The sequence below is a fragment of the Solanum verrucosum genome, unplaced genomic scaffold (genome assembly GCF_900185275.1).
Source record: "Solanum verrucosum unplaced genomic scaffold, falcon-dt-bn FXZP01000085.1, whole genome shotgun sequence".
In the NCBI taxonomy this organism is placed as follows: domain Eukaryota; kingdom Viridiplantae; phylum Streptophyta; class Magnoliopsida; order Solanales; family Solanaceae; genus Solanum; species Solanum verrucosum.
In genome coordinates, this window is record NW_026019839.1 from 1568891 (window position 1) to 1586860 (window position 17970).

Here is a 17970-nt window from a genome sequence, read left to right on the forward strand (position 1 = left end):
ACGAGCCGTATATGCTTTCACGAGTTGTAGATAGAGTTCGTAGATGAGATATGCCAAAAAGCCGGATATTTACGAGTGGTAACCATGACCCATAAATATTTTTCCTAGATTTTCTTTCACATTTTACGTTTGTTTTCTGATATGAGACTAAAAGAAAAACAAGTCCTTAATTTGTTTGTGTTATTGAATTTGGAGAGAATTCATACTTTGATTCTTGGTTTTTGACTTTGAGTTATAATTCAAGATTTCAGGTTTTTTACTATTCATGTTGTGAGTGTACAATTATGCATTATTCATTAATCATTGTTCGTATATGTAACGACCCAACCCGCTAGTGATATTGTCCTCTTTGAGCCTAGGCCCTCACGACTTTACAATGATTCACTAGTTGGTAAAGTCTGATTACTTATATACCCAACATCTCTCGTGTGTTTTGCCAATGTGAGACTTCTTATCTTAAGTTGGGGCATCACATACACCCCCTCTATGGACTCAACGTTCTCTCTTTCGCTAAGTAGTCAATCATGTCAAGGGTTCACTTGGGGATCAACAATGGTTATCGAGTGCCGGCCACGTCCAGGATGTAGGCTCGGGGGGTGACAGTATCATACAATTATGAGTAACTAAACCCACAACTACGGTTGGGGGAACTATGAAGACTTAACTAAGTAGACCTAATATTTAGTAATTTTTGAATGGAGTGCATGCGTATATTGTTTTTCCTTTCGTAATATTTTTTAACGGTTGCAACGTTAGAACTCACCTTATTCTTACTTGCTTGACCAAAGGGGTAACAAATTGGAAAATGGACTATATAACAGAGATTTGAGACTATCAACCCTTATCTAATAGCCTGACCTTGCTCGAAAATAGTTAATTTGAAATCAAAGATAAGGGTTAGTAAAGCAAACACTCGTAGACGAATCAAGTTGCGTGGTGATATTCAACTATTTAGGGGGACCAACTACTTAGGTGAAATTAACTTACCAATCTAGCATACTACACACCAAAAGAAGTTACTAATATGCGGTCTTACTTAGTTATGACTTCATTGGCAAATAAACAATCCTAATTTTCTCCCTCATTGATTTATAAACACATTTACTTGATATTCTATTACTTTCTACTTATGAAAAAAGAGAAAATTGTCAAATGAGCCCCCAATCTATTACCGGATTTCCAACTACACACTTATACTTTACGGGGATCCTATTACCCCCTGAATTATTTAAAATCGAAATTATTACCTCCCTAAAAAGTCACAACCACATTTATGTTGATAAGTGAAATCCATGCGTTTGACACATGTAATTTTTTTAATTTTTTTTTGTCCTTTTTGACTGATTATTTTATATTGTTTTTCTTTTTTCTTTTATTTCTTTCTCTTCCTCTTCTTGTTCCTCCTCTTCCATCCTTCAATTCCATCTTACCATAGAGCCACAAGTAGAAAGGTTGAGAAGCGAAAAAATTTATGGTAGTAATTAGAGGAATGACAACCCTCCACGTCATTTTTACAAGAGTAGGGGTTCAATAAGAGGAATGACCTAAAAAATAAAACTTCGGTCAAAATCTTTTTCGATGAGGATATTTTGAGAATTTTTTAAGAGATTCCCAACATTATTAAGTTGTTTGAATGAATTTTGTTAACTGAAAAAATTTGTTACAATAGCTTCAAAATGATATTTCAATGGTGTTTTAATGGCTAATAATTGATTTTGAAAATGGGGATAAAGTAATTTACTTTATAATTTTTTATTGTGTGGCGAATAGGAAAGAGATTTCTACCTAGGAATTATGGTGTGATAATAGATATTGTAATGGTGGTGTTTCCAGATCGTGATGATGAAATTTGATGACTACCATGGATGCTCTACTAAGTTGTTAAGAAGAAGAAGAAAAGAGATGAGATGAAAACAAATCAAGAAAAAAAATAAAAATGAAAATAATATTAAAAATAAAGTTTTAATATTTATTTTTGATCTTCACTCTCTTTGAGAGAGTGAAATACACTCACTTTGCCACATAAGCATTTAGGGAGGTAATAATTTCAATTTTAAATAGTTCAGGGGGTAATATGGTTCCTGTGAAGTAAAAGTGTGTAGTTGAAAATTCGGTAATAGATTGGGGGCTCATTTGACCATTTTCTCTATGAAAAACTAACGATTGCTTGTCACACCCCCCCCCCCCCCCCCCCCCCAAATAATACAATATGATTAAGAGCGTATTTAACCAAATAATTATACTAAAAATAGAAGAAAAATATTATCTGGCGCTATGGATCCAGAATCAGAGAGTCAAAGGAAAGAGTTGAAACCGAGAGCAAAGTGGAAAAAAGACAAAGATTTGCAATATTACACAATCAACATTAGACAAGAAAGATAATTACTGAAAACTAGAAATCAGCAGTGGATTTAAACAAGTTTTTGGTGCCCATCACATTACAACAAAAATAGATGTTAGCGGCAATTATAAATATACATATTAACAAAGAGTACTAAAGTATTTACTGACATTAGTTAATCACCAAAGGATTCAATGTCGCTATAGGCTTTAAGGACATTTACAAAAAATATTAATTGCCTCTAAAAAACATATTTAGTGACAATTAAGTTATTGTGGCTAAATTGTCACTAAAGATCATTTTTGGTGTTCTTGCAAAACAAGCATGTTACTTCCATTTAGGTACCCAAGTAGTCTTGGGTCTCATGTTTAGGTTTCCATACCCAAGCAGGCTATCCATAGGATAAGTGAAAATACTGTTGATCCTTTCAGATGTGAGATGGAAAATATTTATCACTATTAATTAATAAACCAATAATTGTTGCTTAGTATTTACCTACCATTATTAATAATTCATAGTTCATATTATCAGTCAATTAGCCAATAGGAATGAAACATAACTATTAATTATAATAATTATGCATAATTGTTGTTTACCTACTATTAAATAAATTATTTAGTAATTAGTTAGAGCTGATACATACTCTCTGATTGCGCCATTCAAAACTCTTATTATTTTTTGATTTCCTTGTACTAGACAACTCCTTGTGGTAGATTCAATTCATCATCATTGAGGTGAGTTTGTTGATCCATAATTATATTTTTCATACTTCAGAAGTTTTTTAGAAAATTTCAAGAGATTATTCATCTACTGAAAAGTGAAACCTAATATATCTTGCTAGATTATGTGAATTTGTTGGTAAATACTTATTCGCACTGGTTGCTTACATCAAACAATGTAAATTTACTCTAGTTAAGTGATTTAATGAGGTGAGAGTGCATGTTAATTATCGAATTTGGGGGCTTTAAGGAGAGAGAGAAAGGGGGCGCACGTAACTTCGCCCACCAAGGCTTAGACTAATTGGGAGGAAAGTGAACCTAAAACTTCTTGGTTCTCCACCCAATTTCATCATTTCCAACTCCACTAGGCTACACTCTTGGGTGCAACGCTATATCTGAAAATTCTTGATCATTTGAAAGGAATGTTCTTGTGCCAACAGTAACCAGTTAGTTAAGAAGTCTCTAGGCTTGACCAACAACATAATTGATTGTGCTAGCTTTGTACGTAGGATAAAAGTATTTATTTGTTCAATTTTATACAAATTTAAGTGTCTACTTATGTACATGCAAATTTAGAGGACATAGATGACAACTGAAACCAAGTTAAATTGTATTATGCCCTTCTTTCTAATTGAAACCTATTTAGGTCGCGCATATCCCCAATTATATGATACTCTTTTCACATAAGGACATACCAAAATGTACCAAGACAAAAATGACTAACTTTGAGCTACCACCTAAAGCAACTTGTTGATGATAAGAATTATATTAGACCATCTATTTGTAGCATATACATTTTGGAGTCTCTTCTTGTACCTCCAAACCTCGAAAATATAGAATAAACTAATCAATTCCTAATTTTTACGAGCCCCTCCCAAAACCAGACAAATTTAAACAATTACTATGGATATGGTCTTGTATGGAATATTATGAACACCGAAAAGCACCTTCAATAGCTTGTATTTTAATTACTGGAAAGAAGTCATATTTGCTCTTGTACTTCAAGAAATAAGCTATATTTGTCCTTCTTTATATTTTTTTCGATATATTTTCCCTTGTTGTGTGAAATTGCAGGCATTTTCTACTTTATCTACAGAAGATGGCTGAAAATGGCATTGAAGTTGTGTTAGATCACCTAAAAAAAATCAAATGCGGAGGCGATATGAATAGCGTCAAGATTGATCAAATTGAGACACTTGAAATGGAGCTAAGATTTTTCAGAACTTTTATCAACTACTCTGATACTTTGGTGCCTAATGTCTTTTTCATGGTCAAAATGAAAACGAAGGCCCAATTGATTGAGGTGATGTTTTACTCTGTTCATGGCGAAAACCGAGACTACTACATACCTTAATGTGGAAAGGCAAGTATCACAGTTGCGGGAATTTGTTGAAGGTAATACTAGTTCAAGGTTGAATTATGAGCTGGATGATTTCCATCTGTTAGAATATATGGATTATCTCGATAAGAATCTAAATGATGCACTGAGGTATCTAGTCAAGTCTGGCCGTGTTTTGATAAAAGAAATCAAAATGCTTCAGAAGAAAATGAGATATCTAAGATACTTATATGGCATAGAGTTAAATGGTTATGTCGACAATGAGAAGTTGAAAGGCTTGCGTACCCGAATTCAGTTTATGGCTGAAAATGTGGGACACTTCTGTCTTTCTATTTGGGTTTATAATGATGATGCCGATTTAAAAGAGGATGAAGAAGATGCCGATTTGAAGGAGGATGAAGATGATGCCGATTTAAAAGAGGATGAAAATGATACTGATAAAGATTTAGAAGAGGATGGAGATGATACATTTTGTTTCAAGATTAAGCCTCCTTATCTACTATTCTTGGTTGTGCTAGTGGAGCTGGAAATGAAGAAGATTTTTCTAAGTGAGCTAAAGGCTTCGAAGTTAACTCGATCAAGAACTTTCAAGGACAAGAAATTACTAAAAATATTTTCACATCATCTCCGTAGTCTTCTGGTGTATCTTAGAGATAAAAAACCTAAGAACTTCACAACTGATGTATCTGCTCAAAACATTGATGATGTGATAGAGTTTTTGTTGGTTTTTCTCGGTGAAGTGCCAAATGATGTTATTAATGAAAAGAGGTTGAATGAAGTCTTAGAAATGATTGGAGTTCTTGTGGGCGACATACTATGTGTAGTTCAAATGCTTCCTGTAGGATCTACAATCAGAGAAGACACCAACAAGATATTGGAGAAAATTGAAGATCTAAAGGCACGAGTGGAGACGTACTACAAATCCTTAAAATTCATTCCATCTCATGAGTTTCCCACTGGTGGTGGATTGAGCTTTGTTGATTCTCTGCTTAGAAAATTGAATGAGATGTTGAAATCTGAAACAGGTTTAGGTTTCATGATGAAGCCTCATATTGGCATTTTAGAGAAAGAGCTCTCATCTCTAACATATGTTTTTAAAGATGCTGCAAAGGTGCAGCACGAACATGAAGTTCTTAAAGATTTTCAGAAGTATACTGTCAATTTGGCATATGAAGCTGAAGTTGCTATCGACTTTATTCTTGTTCAATATAATGTTCTTGAACATTTTTTTTGTTCACTTCCTGGAATCATAAAAGAGATCAAGCATATCTATACGGAGGTGACCAAGATGTGGTCGAAGAACCTCTCCGTTAGGCCCTACTCTGTGGTTGAGCTATCTAAACATCTGCCAATTGAATATAGCAATCTTGTGAATGACGAGGAGATTGTGGGTTTTGAGAAAGCAGAAGAAACAATAAGTCATCATCTGACTCGAGGGACAAATAAACTAGATGTCATCCCTATTGTTGGGATGGGGGGACAAGGCAAAACAACTTGTGCCCGAAAGTTGTATAATAATGTCAGCATTGTTCACCATTTTGATGTTCGAGCATGGTGCATCATTTCCCAAACATATAATCGAAGAGAGCTATTACAAGTGATTTTCAGTCAAGTTACAGGTTCCAAGGACAATGGAGATAAGGATGATGTCCTTGCCAAACTATTGAGGAGAAGCTTAATGAGTAAGAGATATCTCATTGTCTTGGATGATATGTGGGATTGTATGGCGTGGGATGACTTAAGGCTTTGTTTTCCAGATGATGGAAATAGAAGCAGAATAGTAATAACAACTCGACTTGAGAAAGTCGGTGCCCATGTCATGCACCATATTGATCCTTATTTCCTTCCATTCCTCACACTAGAAGAGAGTTGCCAATTGTTGCAGAAAAAAGTATTTCAGCAGGAAGGTTGCCCACCCGAACTACAAAATGTGAGTCTAGCACTTGCAAAAAGGTGCAAAGGATTGCCTCTTGTGGTCATCTTAGCTGCTGGAATAATTAAAAGGAATAAAGTGAATGAATCTTGGTGGCATGAAGTTAAAAAAGCTCTATTTTCCTATCTTGATTGTGAGACTGAAGACTATAGTCAGGCAAGTATGCTTTTAAGTTATGATAACTTACCCAATTATTTAAAGCCTTGCCTTCTCTACATGGGGATGTTTCCGGAGGATGTGAGTATTCGAGTGTCTAAATTGATAAGCTTATGGATCACAGAAGGATTCATTCAAAACAGTGAATCTGGGAGATTAATGGAAGAGGAAGCTGAAGGTTACTTGATGGATCTCATTCACAGTAATGTGGTAATGGTTTCAACGAGAGGATATAACAGTAAAGTCAAATACTGCCATGTCCATGATGTAGTGCTTCACTTTTGCTTGGAGAAGAGTAGAGAAGAAAAGTTTATGCTGGTAGTGAAGTCAAATCGTTACCAGTTTCGACCTTATGATTGGAACGAAAGTCGAGTGAGCTTCAGTTTTAATAATGAGCGTTCCAAGTTTGCATCTCTGAGATCCAAAACACGAACCAAGACTTTCTACCAACACTTGAGGTCACTGATAATGACGAATGGAGTAGGTTATGAGTGGAATCCCTTCCGTCATGATGTTTATCAATTGATACTTGTTAAGGTCTTGGATTTAAGTTCTCATAGTGTGGCTCTTTTGCGGTCAGCTCAATTGCAACCACTCATTCACCTGAAGTACCTCGCAGTTAACACACTTAGCTTTAGTTTTCATCCAGAATTTCATCTGCCCCATCTGGAAACTTTATTTCTGAATTGTCATTGCGCGTCTACATTGTTACCAGCCATTTTTTGGAAAATGGAAAAATTAAGGCATGTTGAGATTTCTTCTGCTGAATTTGATTTGGAAAACAACAAGCAGGGGATCTTAGAAGAATGCTCTAAATTGGAAAATTTGAGGACATTAGGGAATGTTGTATTTCCAATTGATCAAGTTGATAGCCTGGATGTGTTGTCATGGAGGTGCCCTAATCTTCAAGAACTTCACATCTCTGTTAACGGAGATAATGATTCTGCAGAGATTTGTCTCAAATTGGAGAGCTTTAAGCAGCTTCACATACTTCGCCTTAATTATATTAAGTCGTCCCAAGCTGTATCCAAGCTACGGTTGCCTTCAAATTTAAAGAAGTTGGTATTATACAGGATTCATATAGAAAGCATGATTTCTGTCATTGCGGGACTACCAAATCTGGAGTATCTCCAATTAGCAGCTGGAGATCTTATTCAATCCAAAGAATGGAGCCTTGGAGATATCACATTGCATAAACTTAAGCTCTTGAAACTGGTGTCATTAGGTATCTCAAGGTGGGATGCCTCGGAGGAATCCTTTCCCCTGCTCGAAACACTTGTTATAAAAAGGTGTGATGAGCTCGAGGAGATCCCCATTAGCTTTGCTTATATTTCAACACTGAAACTGGTTAAGTTGATTCAGTACAAGAATAAATTTCTGGAGGCTTCAGCTGAGAGAATTAAGGAAGAAGTCGAAGCAATTGAAGGATGTGACCGTCTTAACCTCATCATTATGGAAGTAAGTAGAAACAAACTCCTATGTGCTGTTTTTGAGTATCTACGTGCATCTAATTTGATAACAATATGTTCAATACAGGATAGCTGGTCATGAATGTAGGAGCGAAATTCAGCCTTTCCTCGCATCCATTGGTATGTTGTTTCAACTGATTGATTTGAAATTCATCACTGATCTTCAGCATTCTTGATCCACAATCTTATTTAGTTTTTCTCCCTGATGGACCAATTTGCAACCAAAATGAAAAGAAAAAAAGCAGCCACGAGTCATAATTGATTGCCTTTTCTTTGATTCTTGATCAGGTAATTGTTGTGATGACTGATGGCAGAGTTGACAGAAGTGTGGAATGTACTAGTATGCTGAAGAAGGCGAAGAAACCAAAGGTTACTGTTGCTGAGGCTGCTACAATGATTGACAACTCTGATCTCTCTGTTTTTCTAGTTGATATATCAGTGAGTTGTGAATTTGAAAAATCTAATATGTTGTATCAACGGTATTAGAAGTCATTATCCATCTTTTTGACACTAATATACATTTGAAGCTAATTTCAAATCGTTGATGCCGAGTTTAATAGTAATGCTGGTGAATTTTATGTGTGTGTATTCTCAAAGAATGTCAATTGTATGCAGATTGTTAAGCAAAAAAAAAAAAATGCCGCTTCCCAATTTATCTATTTGTCTTGGCGTGTCTTCTACCTCGGGATGGGTGGGTGTGTTTCACAACCGACCTTGTGGAGATATTATCTTGAGTTGAGCTGTAATAAGTGGCGATCTGATTTTTTCCCCATCATTTTACCATTGAAATTGTTGAGTTCTGGTTGTTGAATCTAGCCATTCAACCATGTGAAGAGATCATTTGGTGGAACTAAAGAAGGTACTACAAGTGGTTGAGATAAGTATTCTTGAAGTGGTTCGTTGAAGTTCATAGGGAACTCATTTGAATTTAGTACATTGAAATTGTCAAGTTCTCGGTGTTGGTTCTACCCGTTCAACCCTGCGAAGAAATCATTCTGTGGAACCAAAGAAGGTACTGCGCACAGGTGGTTGAGGTAAGGTGACTCATTTGAATTTAGTACATTGAAATTGTCGAGTTTTGGTTGTTGGTTCCGACCATCCAACCCTGTGAAGAGATCATTCGATTCAACTAAACAAGGTACTGAAGGTGGTCACTACAACAAATAATAAATTTTGCGATAATTATTTAGCGGCAATAATATAAGTACTACTTTATTATATTTAGTGCAAATAATATAATAAAGATATTTATAATCAACACATTATATAAATGTCACTAAAGGCTTTAGCACTCTGAATGCAATAACATTAACTCAATTGTCGCTAAATGTTTTTACGATATCAATATTTTTGCTAAAAGAAAAATCTATTGCCACTAAATGCTTATTTTGCTATAGTGGGTTGAGGTAAGTATACTTCTTGAAGTGGTTTGTTGAAGTTCATAGGGGACTCATTTGAATTTAGAACATTAAAATTGTTGAGTTCTAGATCTTGAATCCATCCATTCAACCCTGCGAAGAAATCATTTGATGGAACTAAAGGTATTGTTATGGAATGGAAGAAACTAGAAAGAAAAATTAAAGAGAGAATAAAGGATAACTCTTTCTATTGATTCATTGATTCAAATAGAAGAGTACATCACTATTTATAAATAATTAAGGAGAATAAAATATATTATTTTCCTTCTAGATACTAAACTAAAAGGAAACTAAATATTTTGCAATTAATGTAAACCCTAGACTTGAAAGGAAATTAAATACTATAGAATATTTTTAGACTAAAAAGAAAAAAGTAAAAAAATTCTACCAAATATCAACAGATATATCATGTGGTTGAGGTAAGTATACTTCTTGGAGTGGTTTGTTGAAGTGTATAGGGAATTCATTCAAATTTAGTATATTGAAATGCTTGAGTTCTTGATCTTGATTCCAGTCATTCAACCATGCAAAGATATCATTTGATTGAACTAAAGAAGGTAATGAAGGTGGTTGAGGTAAGTATAATTTTTGAAGTAGTTCGTGGAAGTTCATAGGGAATTCGTTTGAATTCAGTTTATTGGGATGATTTCTAGAAATGTATTGAAATGTTTCATAAGAATGTGTGGCAATATGTGTATAGGCACCTAATAGAAGCAAGTCAAAAATCTGAACACAAGACTAATAATCCCATGTTCAGCATTTGTGCTAGCATCTTGTTGTGAGAAAATCTTCTCTCAATCTTTTGTATCACCATAGCGATAGTTTGAGATTGATACTAAAGATTTCAGTTATTGCTTATGGCATGTGCTTGGGATCCATGGGTTTCCGTCGTTTGTTGGGATATGTGATGTGATATTGGTTGTGTATAAGAATGAAATTTAGATGGATTTGGTTGCTTTTGTAAGTTTTGTTTTGTTTTCTGGTGAATCTTTGAACCTCCTAATCAAGTTGTGAGGAAGAGAGGTACAAAAAGCATGAAAGAGATTAATGAAAAAGTCAAAGTAATGCTATTGATAAGATTGTTAGGCGAAGAACATAAATTAAACGGATGGATCTTCATGCCACATTTATGGAAGCTGTGCAACAACTTGGTGAAGGTGTTGAAATTGAGGAGATTGGCAATCCACTACTGAGGTGATAGCATCTAAGAAATGCTCAACTCAAGAAATATAAACAAACAACTAAAGAATGTATTGGTTGAGGTAAATATGATTCTTCAAGTGCTTCATTGAATTTCATAGAGAACTCATTTGAATTCGATACATTGGAATGATTTTCATTGTCCGAGAAATGATTAAACATATTGAAATGATGTTCACCATAATAAGTGTCAATCTGATTTTCTATCATTTTGCCATTGAAATAGCCGAGTTCTAGATTTTGGATCAAGCCATTCAATACCGCGAAGAAATCATTTGGTGGAACTAAAGAAGGTACTGCAAGTGGTTGAGGTAAGCATGTTTCTTGAAATGGTTCATCGAAAAATAATTTATCCATTAGAGAGGATTTCATCTCCTTTATGGAGACATTAATCAATGGGAAATAATCTTCAAGTGGAAGTGCTTTTTTATTTCTCAATTACAAGTTCTTAAATAGATAAAAGTTATTAATAACAGAACACATAAATTACTCCTAATTATTCTGATCTAAACAACTCCACTAATCTTGTAGCCTAAAGACCAGGAAATAACATATTTAGCTTCTAAACAATAGCAACAAACAAACCACTACTACACAAATAAGCTAGTTATTGTATATATTTACGTAATTATATAGTTGACTATAAGGAATAAATAAAATCAATTAAAAAATAAAAGAAGGCAAATAATAAAAAGAATAATGTGCGTTTGAGAATTTTTGTTTTATATAAGACAAAGAAACTTTAAAAAGTTATATGTATTTGAGAAAATTTTAAATATAAGGCAAAGAAAAAAAAAGTACATGTATTAATCTATTTTAAATACATTTTTTTAAAGAGGCCCAAAGACCCCATTTATTAACAAAAAGGAATCTATTTTAAATACAAGGCAAGCAAAATATTTTAAAAAAAAAAAATTTGAACAAAAAACGTATATACATGTAAGGCACCTGTATATCACAACAACTAACTGAATTAGGTTGTGCCTCCACATAATCACATAAGATGCAAAGAAATTTTGGGTAGTAGGAGTGCAAGACCTTGTAAAGATAGAGTGTGACTCTAAAATTTCAGTCACAGTTTAAAAAGGGTATAAGTGGATCAAAAAGATAAAATAGAGATATTTTTAGCAAAATAGGTGAAAACAAGATATTTTTTAACCTTTTTGTTTTTTTTTTTTTTTTTTTAACATTTTCCTTTAGTGAGACTTTTACTTATTTTCTTGTGTGGAGGTATGGTGATATGTCGGGAGAACACAATCAATATGCAATGACACTGTATCTGCATCGACAGGATGAGATTTAAATTTTGACTCTAATAGTAATATCCACAATATAACTTTGCAGAATTTATTTGTATGAATTAGGTAAAGGCGATTGTTTAATTTGTGAATTACCAAATGATATCCGCCAGAAAATCCTTTGTTCTCTAACATTGAAGCAGAGAACAGTTGCTTCCCTTATTTCGAGAAAGTGGCATCACATGATAGAAATCATTGACGATCGCAAATTCATGCAAACAAATTATGTAAAGATATACTAATTACTATGTATACTGCTACTATCAGTGTCAAATTTTGAAGTTCTCAGCTTGTCGATGCATATATAGTGTCAATTTTAGGGCTGTCTCTACAAGTTTGGGGGCCTAAAGCCAAACTTCATAGTGAGATCTTATTTTTTTTAATTGATATATACAAATTGAATAATTATAATATACTTAGTGTAATCCTACGAATGAGGTCCATAGAGGTAGTATATATGAGGACTTATGAAGTAAGAATGTAAACCATGTAAATTTTTAATAAAAAGTATATAATATAAAGTTAGAATAATAAAATGTGACTCTAATAGTAGTATCCACGGCTCATAGACTATCCTCATAAATCCAAAAAGGTGACTGAACAGTTCTACTTTTCTACACTTAGCTACCGAACCCTATTTGACTAGCAACCCAACTACAAAACACATCAAATCTACTAAAAAGAAGCTAAAGAAGTTACCCAAATCCTAAGTTTTGAGAATTTGACATATATATATACAATATAATTTTTCGACGAAGGGTGTCCAGTTCAACACTCTGGGGTGGCTATAGTTATGCCCCTGTTAATATACCATACTCCTCCTTTAATTGGTTTAATTAATGAAAAAAAGAGTTTTAATAAGTCATTAAATTTTGAAAAAAGAACTTATTAATGACATATGTTAAAAATTTGGCTATGTCATTTCTATTTGAGAAAAGGCTAATCCATGTCATTATGGTTTAATGGAAAACCCATCCAATTTTATAAACTTATTTTATCCATGTGGCGAATGATGATTCGTCCACGTCATTTTTTTTAAAAATGAATCAAATTTCTAAAATCCATTTGATTTTTTTTTGAGATGCATAAATAAGATTTTTCTCAAAGTTGGATTAGCATATTTAAGTCTTTTCCCTTAATTAATTAACTAGTAAAATTATCCGCGCTTCGCGCGGAAATTTAATGTCATGGAATTTATAAAATAATACTTAATACCAATCGGGCATTAAAACTAAAATACTATATTATCTTACATACAAGATTACGTAGTAACAAACATTGATAATGTGAAGGAAAATGAAAATTATTAAATCTTATCATTTATCCTTAATAACATAAGCATAAATTAATAATTGTAAAAATACATATCAGGAGCTGTAACATAATCAATGGTGTCAGTGAGCCACTCAACATGAGCAAAGTACACAAATATTTAATTGTGAAGAAGAAGAAGAGGTTCAGAATTTTTGTTATTTTAAAATGAGAGGAAATCCCTCTATTTATAGACAACAAAGGGTAGTGTGAACAAATGTTTATTGTGCCTTATCAGAAAAGTTACAACTATTTGGAAAAGTTGTAACCCTTCGAAAAGGTCACAACCTTTCATAAACATTACAATTTTTCATAAAAGTCACAACTTTTCATTAAAGTCGCAATTTTCATAAAAGTCGCAATTCATCATTAAAGTCTCAACTTTTCATAAAAGTCACAACTTTTCATAAATGTCACAACTTTTAATGAAAGGGGAAGGATAATTTTGGAAATAAATAAATTAAAAGAGAATTTTGGTTTGTGGTAACGCCACATAGGCTGGGCTAAGGTTCTCTTTTATATATATATATATATATATATATATATATATATATATGATTTCCTTTCTAAGTAGTAGTATATTTTCACTAAGCTATACTGTGTTTCTTGAATTGTTACCTTAATAGGAGTAGTAAATATTTGTAAGTTGTAATAATCTATTTATTTCCTTATTTGGTTCATGAATACACGGTTTCCTTATCATTATATAGGAAAGCGAGTTAACGGATATCACACTACTTATATTGGAAGATATTGCTTCTTCAACTACATTCTATTTTTTCTACTTTCCAATTTGCAAAAAAAGAAAGAGTAGTTAGTGAGAAATTATGGCAAAGAAACCAATTAATGTGAAGAACGTTTCTTCTTCTGGAGAAGAATCAACAAGTGACATGATGAGTAGTCGTAGTAGTAAGGGAAGAAGATGAAGAGAGGGTATTCTTGATTGGATTGGATAAAGTTGGAAAAGGAAATTGGACTCGAATTGCTAAAGAGTTTGTACTGAGCAGAACAAGTTGCGAGTCATGCACAGAAATATTTTGACAGACAAAAGGAGAAGAGAGCAATCAAACGCAAAAAGTCTAGTGTCTTCGACATTAATAACTTGAACCAAGAATCCTCAAATACTTGTCCGGAGTTGGTGTCGAAAAGGGAAAATAAGAAGAAAGGCAAACAAGTTTTGAATGAAGAAAGTCCAATTTCAGCAATGCCAATCAGCTACATACTTCCTCCCAATGGAAGCTATGCGTATGCCTATCTTCCCATGAACAATTATCAGTTTAATTTTGTCACATCATCAACTCCACTAGTCCACCAGCCTTCGTCTCAGTCTAGTTCTGCGTCTATGGATGATTTAGATCTAACTCTAGCTATATATTCAAGATACACAATTTTGGATCTCTTCAGTGATGTAAAAGTTCTCTCATGTAACTATTTTTGTTATTTTCACTTGTGGTATCAATCAATAGCACTACATTTTCTGGTTTTTATTGGTCAGACCCAAATTTAATTCTTCAAAAGGATAGTCTGTCGCGCTTAGCTCTATGTCTAGCCATATGCTTTAGAGTTGGCTTTTCAACGCTGCAGTTGTGTTGGCTTGTTAAATCTCATTCTGTTTAGCCCTTTCACTGTACAAACTGAACTTTATAATGATCAACATTTTTACTGTATTAGTTCCCAATAGAACTATTAATTTGGTGACGTGGTACTACATAAAATACCATTGCATTATGTTATGTTGTTGACGCTAGAAATGTGCATTTGATCTGCTTGTGATTGATGCCGAAATTCCTATTTCTATCATATTGATTGTTGATGAGTTAATTCCATAATAACCTCAAGATTGTGAAGATTTAAAAGTGAATTCACGAATTAATGAAGCTTTGGCGCGATGAGTCCTTTGAATTGCTAACTAGAATTTATTCGGGAGAATAAGTCTAGGATATTACTAATTTAAAACGAATTTTCCGGCTATATTATAATATCTGTAAAAAAAAATATTGGGCATCTATCATAAATTTTACAAGAAAATTAGTGAAACATAAATAAATTTGACCATCAAAATAATAAATTTAAACTAGTCGTTAAAACAAAAAAAGTGATAAAAAAAATATGTGTGAGGAGGATCAAATATACCTCATATGGATTATACTTTTTTAGAAAAATAATTTTTTTCATTTCCCTTAAAGGTTATATGTGAGTCGTAGGTATAACCATAGAGGTATAGATGAGACACTTTCATAACTATGAGTATATATCAACTCTAGATGACAAAGTTGAGAGATATATCAGACACCCTATTCCCTTAAAATTATTTTTGTCATTGGCTTCGTTGTGTGTTATGAACAATAAATCTTACACTTATAAATCATATTAATTATTAATGCCTTAATAGGAGTATATTATGGTAATATTTTTAAGTAGTAATAATATATATGTCCTATTTATTTGTTCCACTCCTAATAGATTAGGAATATCACAGCGCTTATAAATATTTATTTGTCTCCAACTACACTTCACTTTGCAATTTGCAAAAACAAAAGAAAGTGCATCTACTGAGAAAAGATGACAAAAGAAACCATCAAATTGTTTGGCGTTGAAATTAGTGTGAACAATGTTTCTTCTTATGGAGAAGAATCAACAAGTGACAAGGGCGGGATGAGTTGTACTAGTCGTAGTTGTAAGGGAAAAAGATGGAGTGAAGATGAACAGAGAGCGTTCTTGATTGGATTGGACAAACTTGGAAAAGGAAATTGGACTCGAATTGCTAAAGAGTTTGTGCCAAGCAGAACACCAACACAAGTTGCGAGTCATGCCCAGAAATATTTTGACAGACAAAAGGAGAACAGAGCACTCAAACGCAACAAGTCTAGTGTATTTGACATTAATTTGGACGAAGAATCCTCAAATACTTGTCCAGAATTGGTGTCGAAAAGGGCATTAAAGGACAATAAGAAGAAAGGCAAACAAGTTTTGAATGAAGAAAGTCCAATTTCACCAATGCCAATTAGCTATAGACTTCCTCCCAATGTTTCGTTTAATGGAAGCTATGCATATTGCTATGTTCCGATGAACAATTATCAGTTTAATTTTGTCTCATCATCAACTAATGCAACTCCAGTTGTCCATCGGGCTTCGTCTCAGTCTAGTTATGTGGATAATTTAGATCTAACTCTCTAGCCTACATTACGACATCAATGATTTTTGTTTTCACAAGAGGTTGAATCTATTCGGCGACATAGGCTTGTATGTAGAAGTTTAAGTTCGATTATGTGGATAGTATGCATTTTCCTGATGATCCAACCATCAAAGGGATATCTCAATTCCTAATGATCCACCCATCAAAAGGCTTTAGCGGCTCAGGAAGGCGGATGCAATGACATTAACTCAATTGCTGCTAAGTATTTTTGCGACAATAAATATTGGTGCTAAAAGGAAGATGTATTGCTTTCTTGTAACAAATTTTCAGATTTCAGTTGCTTGGGGGGGACTTATTATATATATAGCATTCTTGTAAGCATCTAATTGTATTGTATTCTTTATTTTGTTTGTGTTAGTAGTGGAAAATTACTCTGAGTATGCTAGTTCATGGGAGCCCAAGTCTCAATTAGAAACATTTCATATTTTGAAATTCTTGTACTAGCATCAAGAATTTTATCTTTCAAAATCAAACACTTACCCCCTATCTAATAAAGTATATTAAAGATAATTACTTAAATAAAATTAGGAATAACTTTTTTTAACCCTTCCCTGGGAGTTTCTACATTTTTGTTAGGGTTGGAAGTGAGGGACACTTACAATCCAAGCAACTCCATCTTATCACGAATAACTTAAAATTTTATAAAAGTGTAAGAAAATTATAACAAATAGTTGGTATATCTAAATAATTTGTATTCATTTTCCTATTTATGAGTTTTAAACTGTAAATGTTTTTAAAAAAATATTTATTAATTTAAAGCAAAGGCATGATAAAAATTTATCTACATTTATATTTATTATTTTTCATAAAAGTAACTCCAAGAAAAGAACAACATATCTAGTGAAATCTCACGAGTGATGTCTGAAGAGGGTAGAATATACACAAACCTTACCAAGTTGGAGGTAGATAGATTATTTCTGAAACACCCTCGGCTCAAATGCAACAAATTCCTAAAGAAAAAGGAGATAATGAAGAGAATAGAACAAATAACATGAAAACGATGCAAAGGTCTACCAAAAAAGAGCCAAAACAACAATAAAATCATGTGGTAATCAGAACTCCATATATTTTCTTCAACTGCAACTTTTATTTCCTAATCCTATATTTTCTAATTTGGATTTCCTAATACTAACCACCACTCCAAAGTAGTAGGAGAGAGAGATTACCTCTTATAAATAGTTGAATAATTGTTATACAACTACACTTTGACAAAACAAATACATAAAAGTGGGAAAAAAACAGGGCATATTTCAAGTTCTTATAATGCATTGTCAGAGCTACTATTTTTCGGTAATTGTTAAAAAGAACTGAATCAGATTGTCTGAATTTTGCTGCGCTTGAAAGAACTGAACAAGAGTGAAAGTTTAGATATCCAATCAATCGAACCCAAAAACAACACTATCAGCAAACCAATCAATGGCACTAAAGTACACTAGAATTTGTTTGTGGAGAAGAAAAGACATTCAGAAACTTTAAGGAACCCTCTATTTATAAACAATAAAAGGTACTATGAACATATGTTTATTGTACTTTATTGGAAAAGTCACGTTCATTTGGAAAAATCACAACTTTTCAGAAAAGTCACAATAC

At 33.2% G+C, this 17970-nt stretch overlaps 3 protein-coding genes and 1 pseudogene across 3 annotated transcripts in view; 3 read left to right on the forward strand and 1 right to left on the reverse strand.

Annotated features, from left to right (window-relative positions):
• The window catches only part of LOC125815550 (uncharacterized), a 79783-nt gene that overhangs the window by 49662 nt on the left and 12151 nt on the right, over window positions 1-17970 (reverse strand). The gene's annotated exons all lie outside the window — the stretch shown is intronic.
• LOC125814355 (putative late blight resistance protein homolog R1A-3) lies at window positions 4160-8039 on the forward strand. Its single transcript, XM_049493817.1, has 2 exons — window positions 4160-4309; window positions 4398-8039. The coding sequence occupies exons 1-2, from the start codon at window positions 4160-4162 to the stop codon at window positions 8037-8039; spliced, it is 3792 nt and encodes a 1263-aa protein (XP_049349774.1).
• On the forward strand, window positions 14012-14785 carry LOC125814366 (transcription factor SRM1-like; annotated as a pseudogene).
• On the forward strand, window positions 15747-16361 carry LOC125814377 (probable transcription factor At5g61620). Its single transcript, XM_049493833.1, has one exon. It carries the CDS (start codon window positions 15747-15749, stop codon window positions 16359-16361), a length of 615 nt encoding a protein of 204 aa, XP_049349790.1.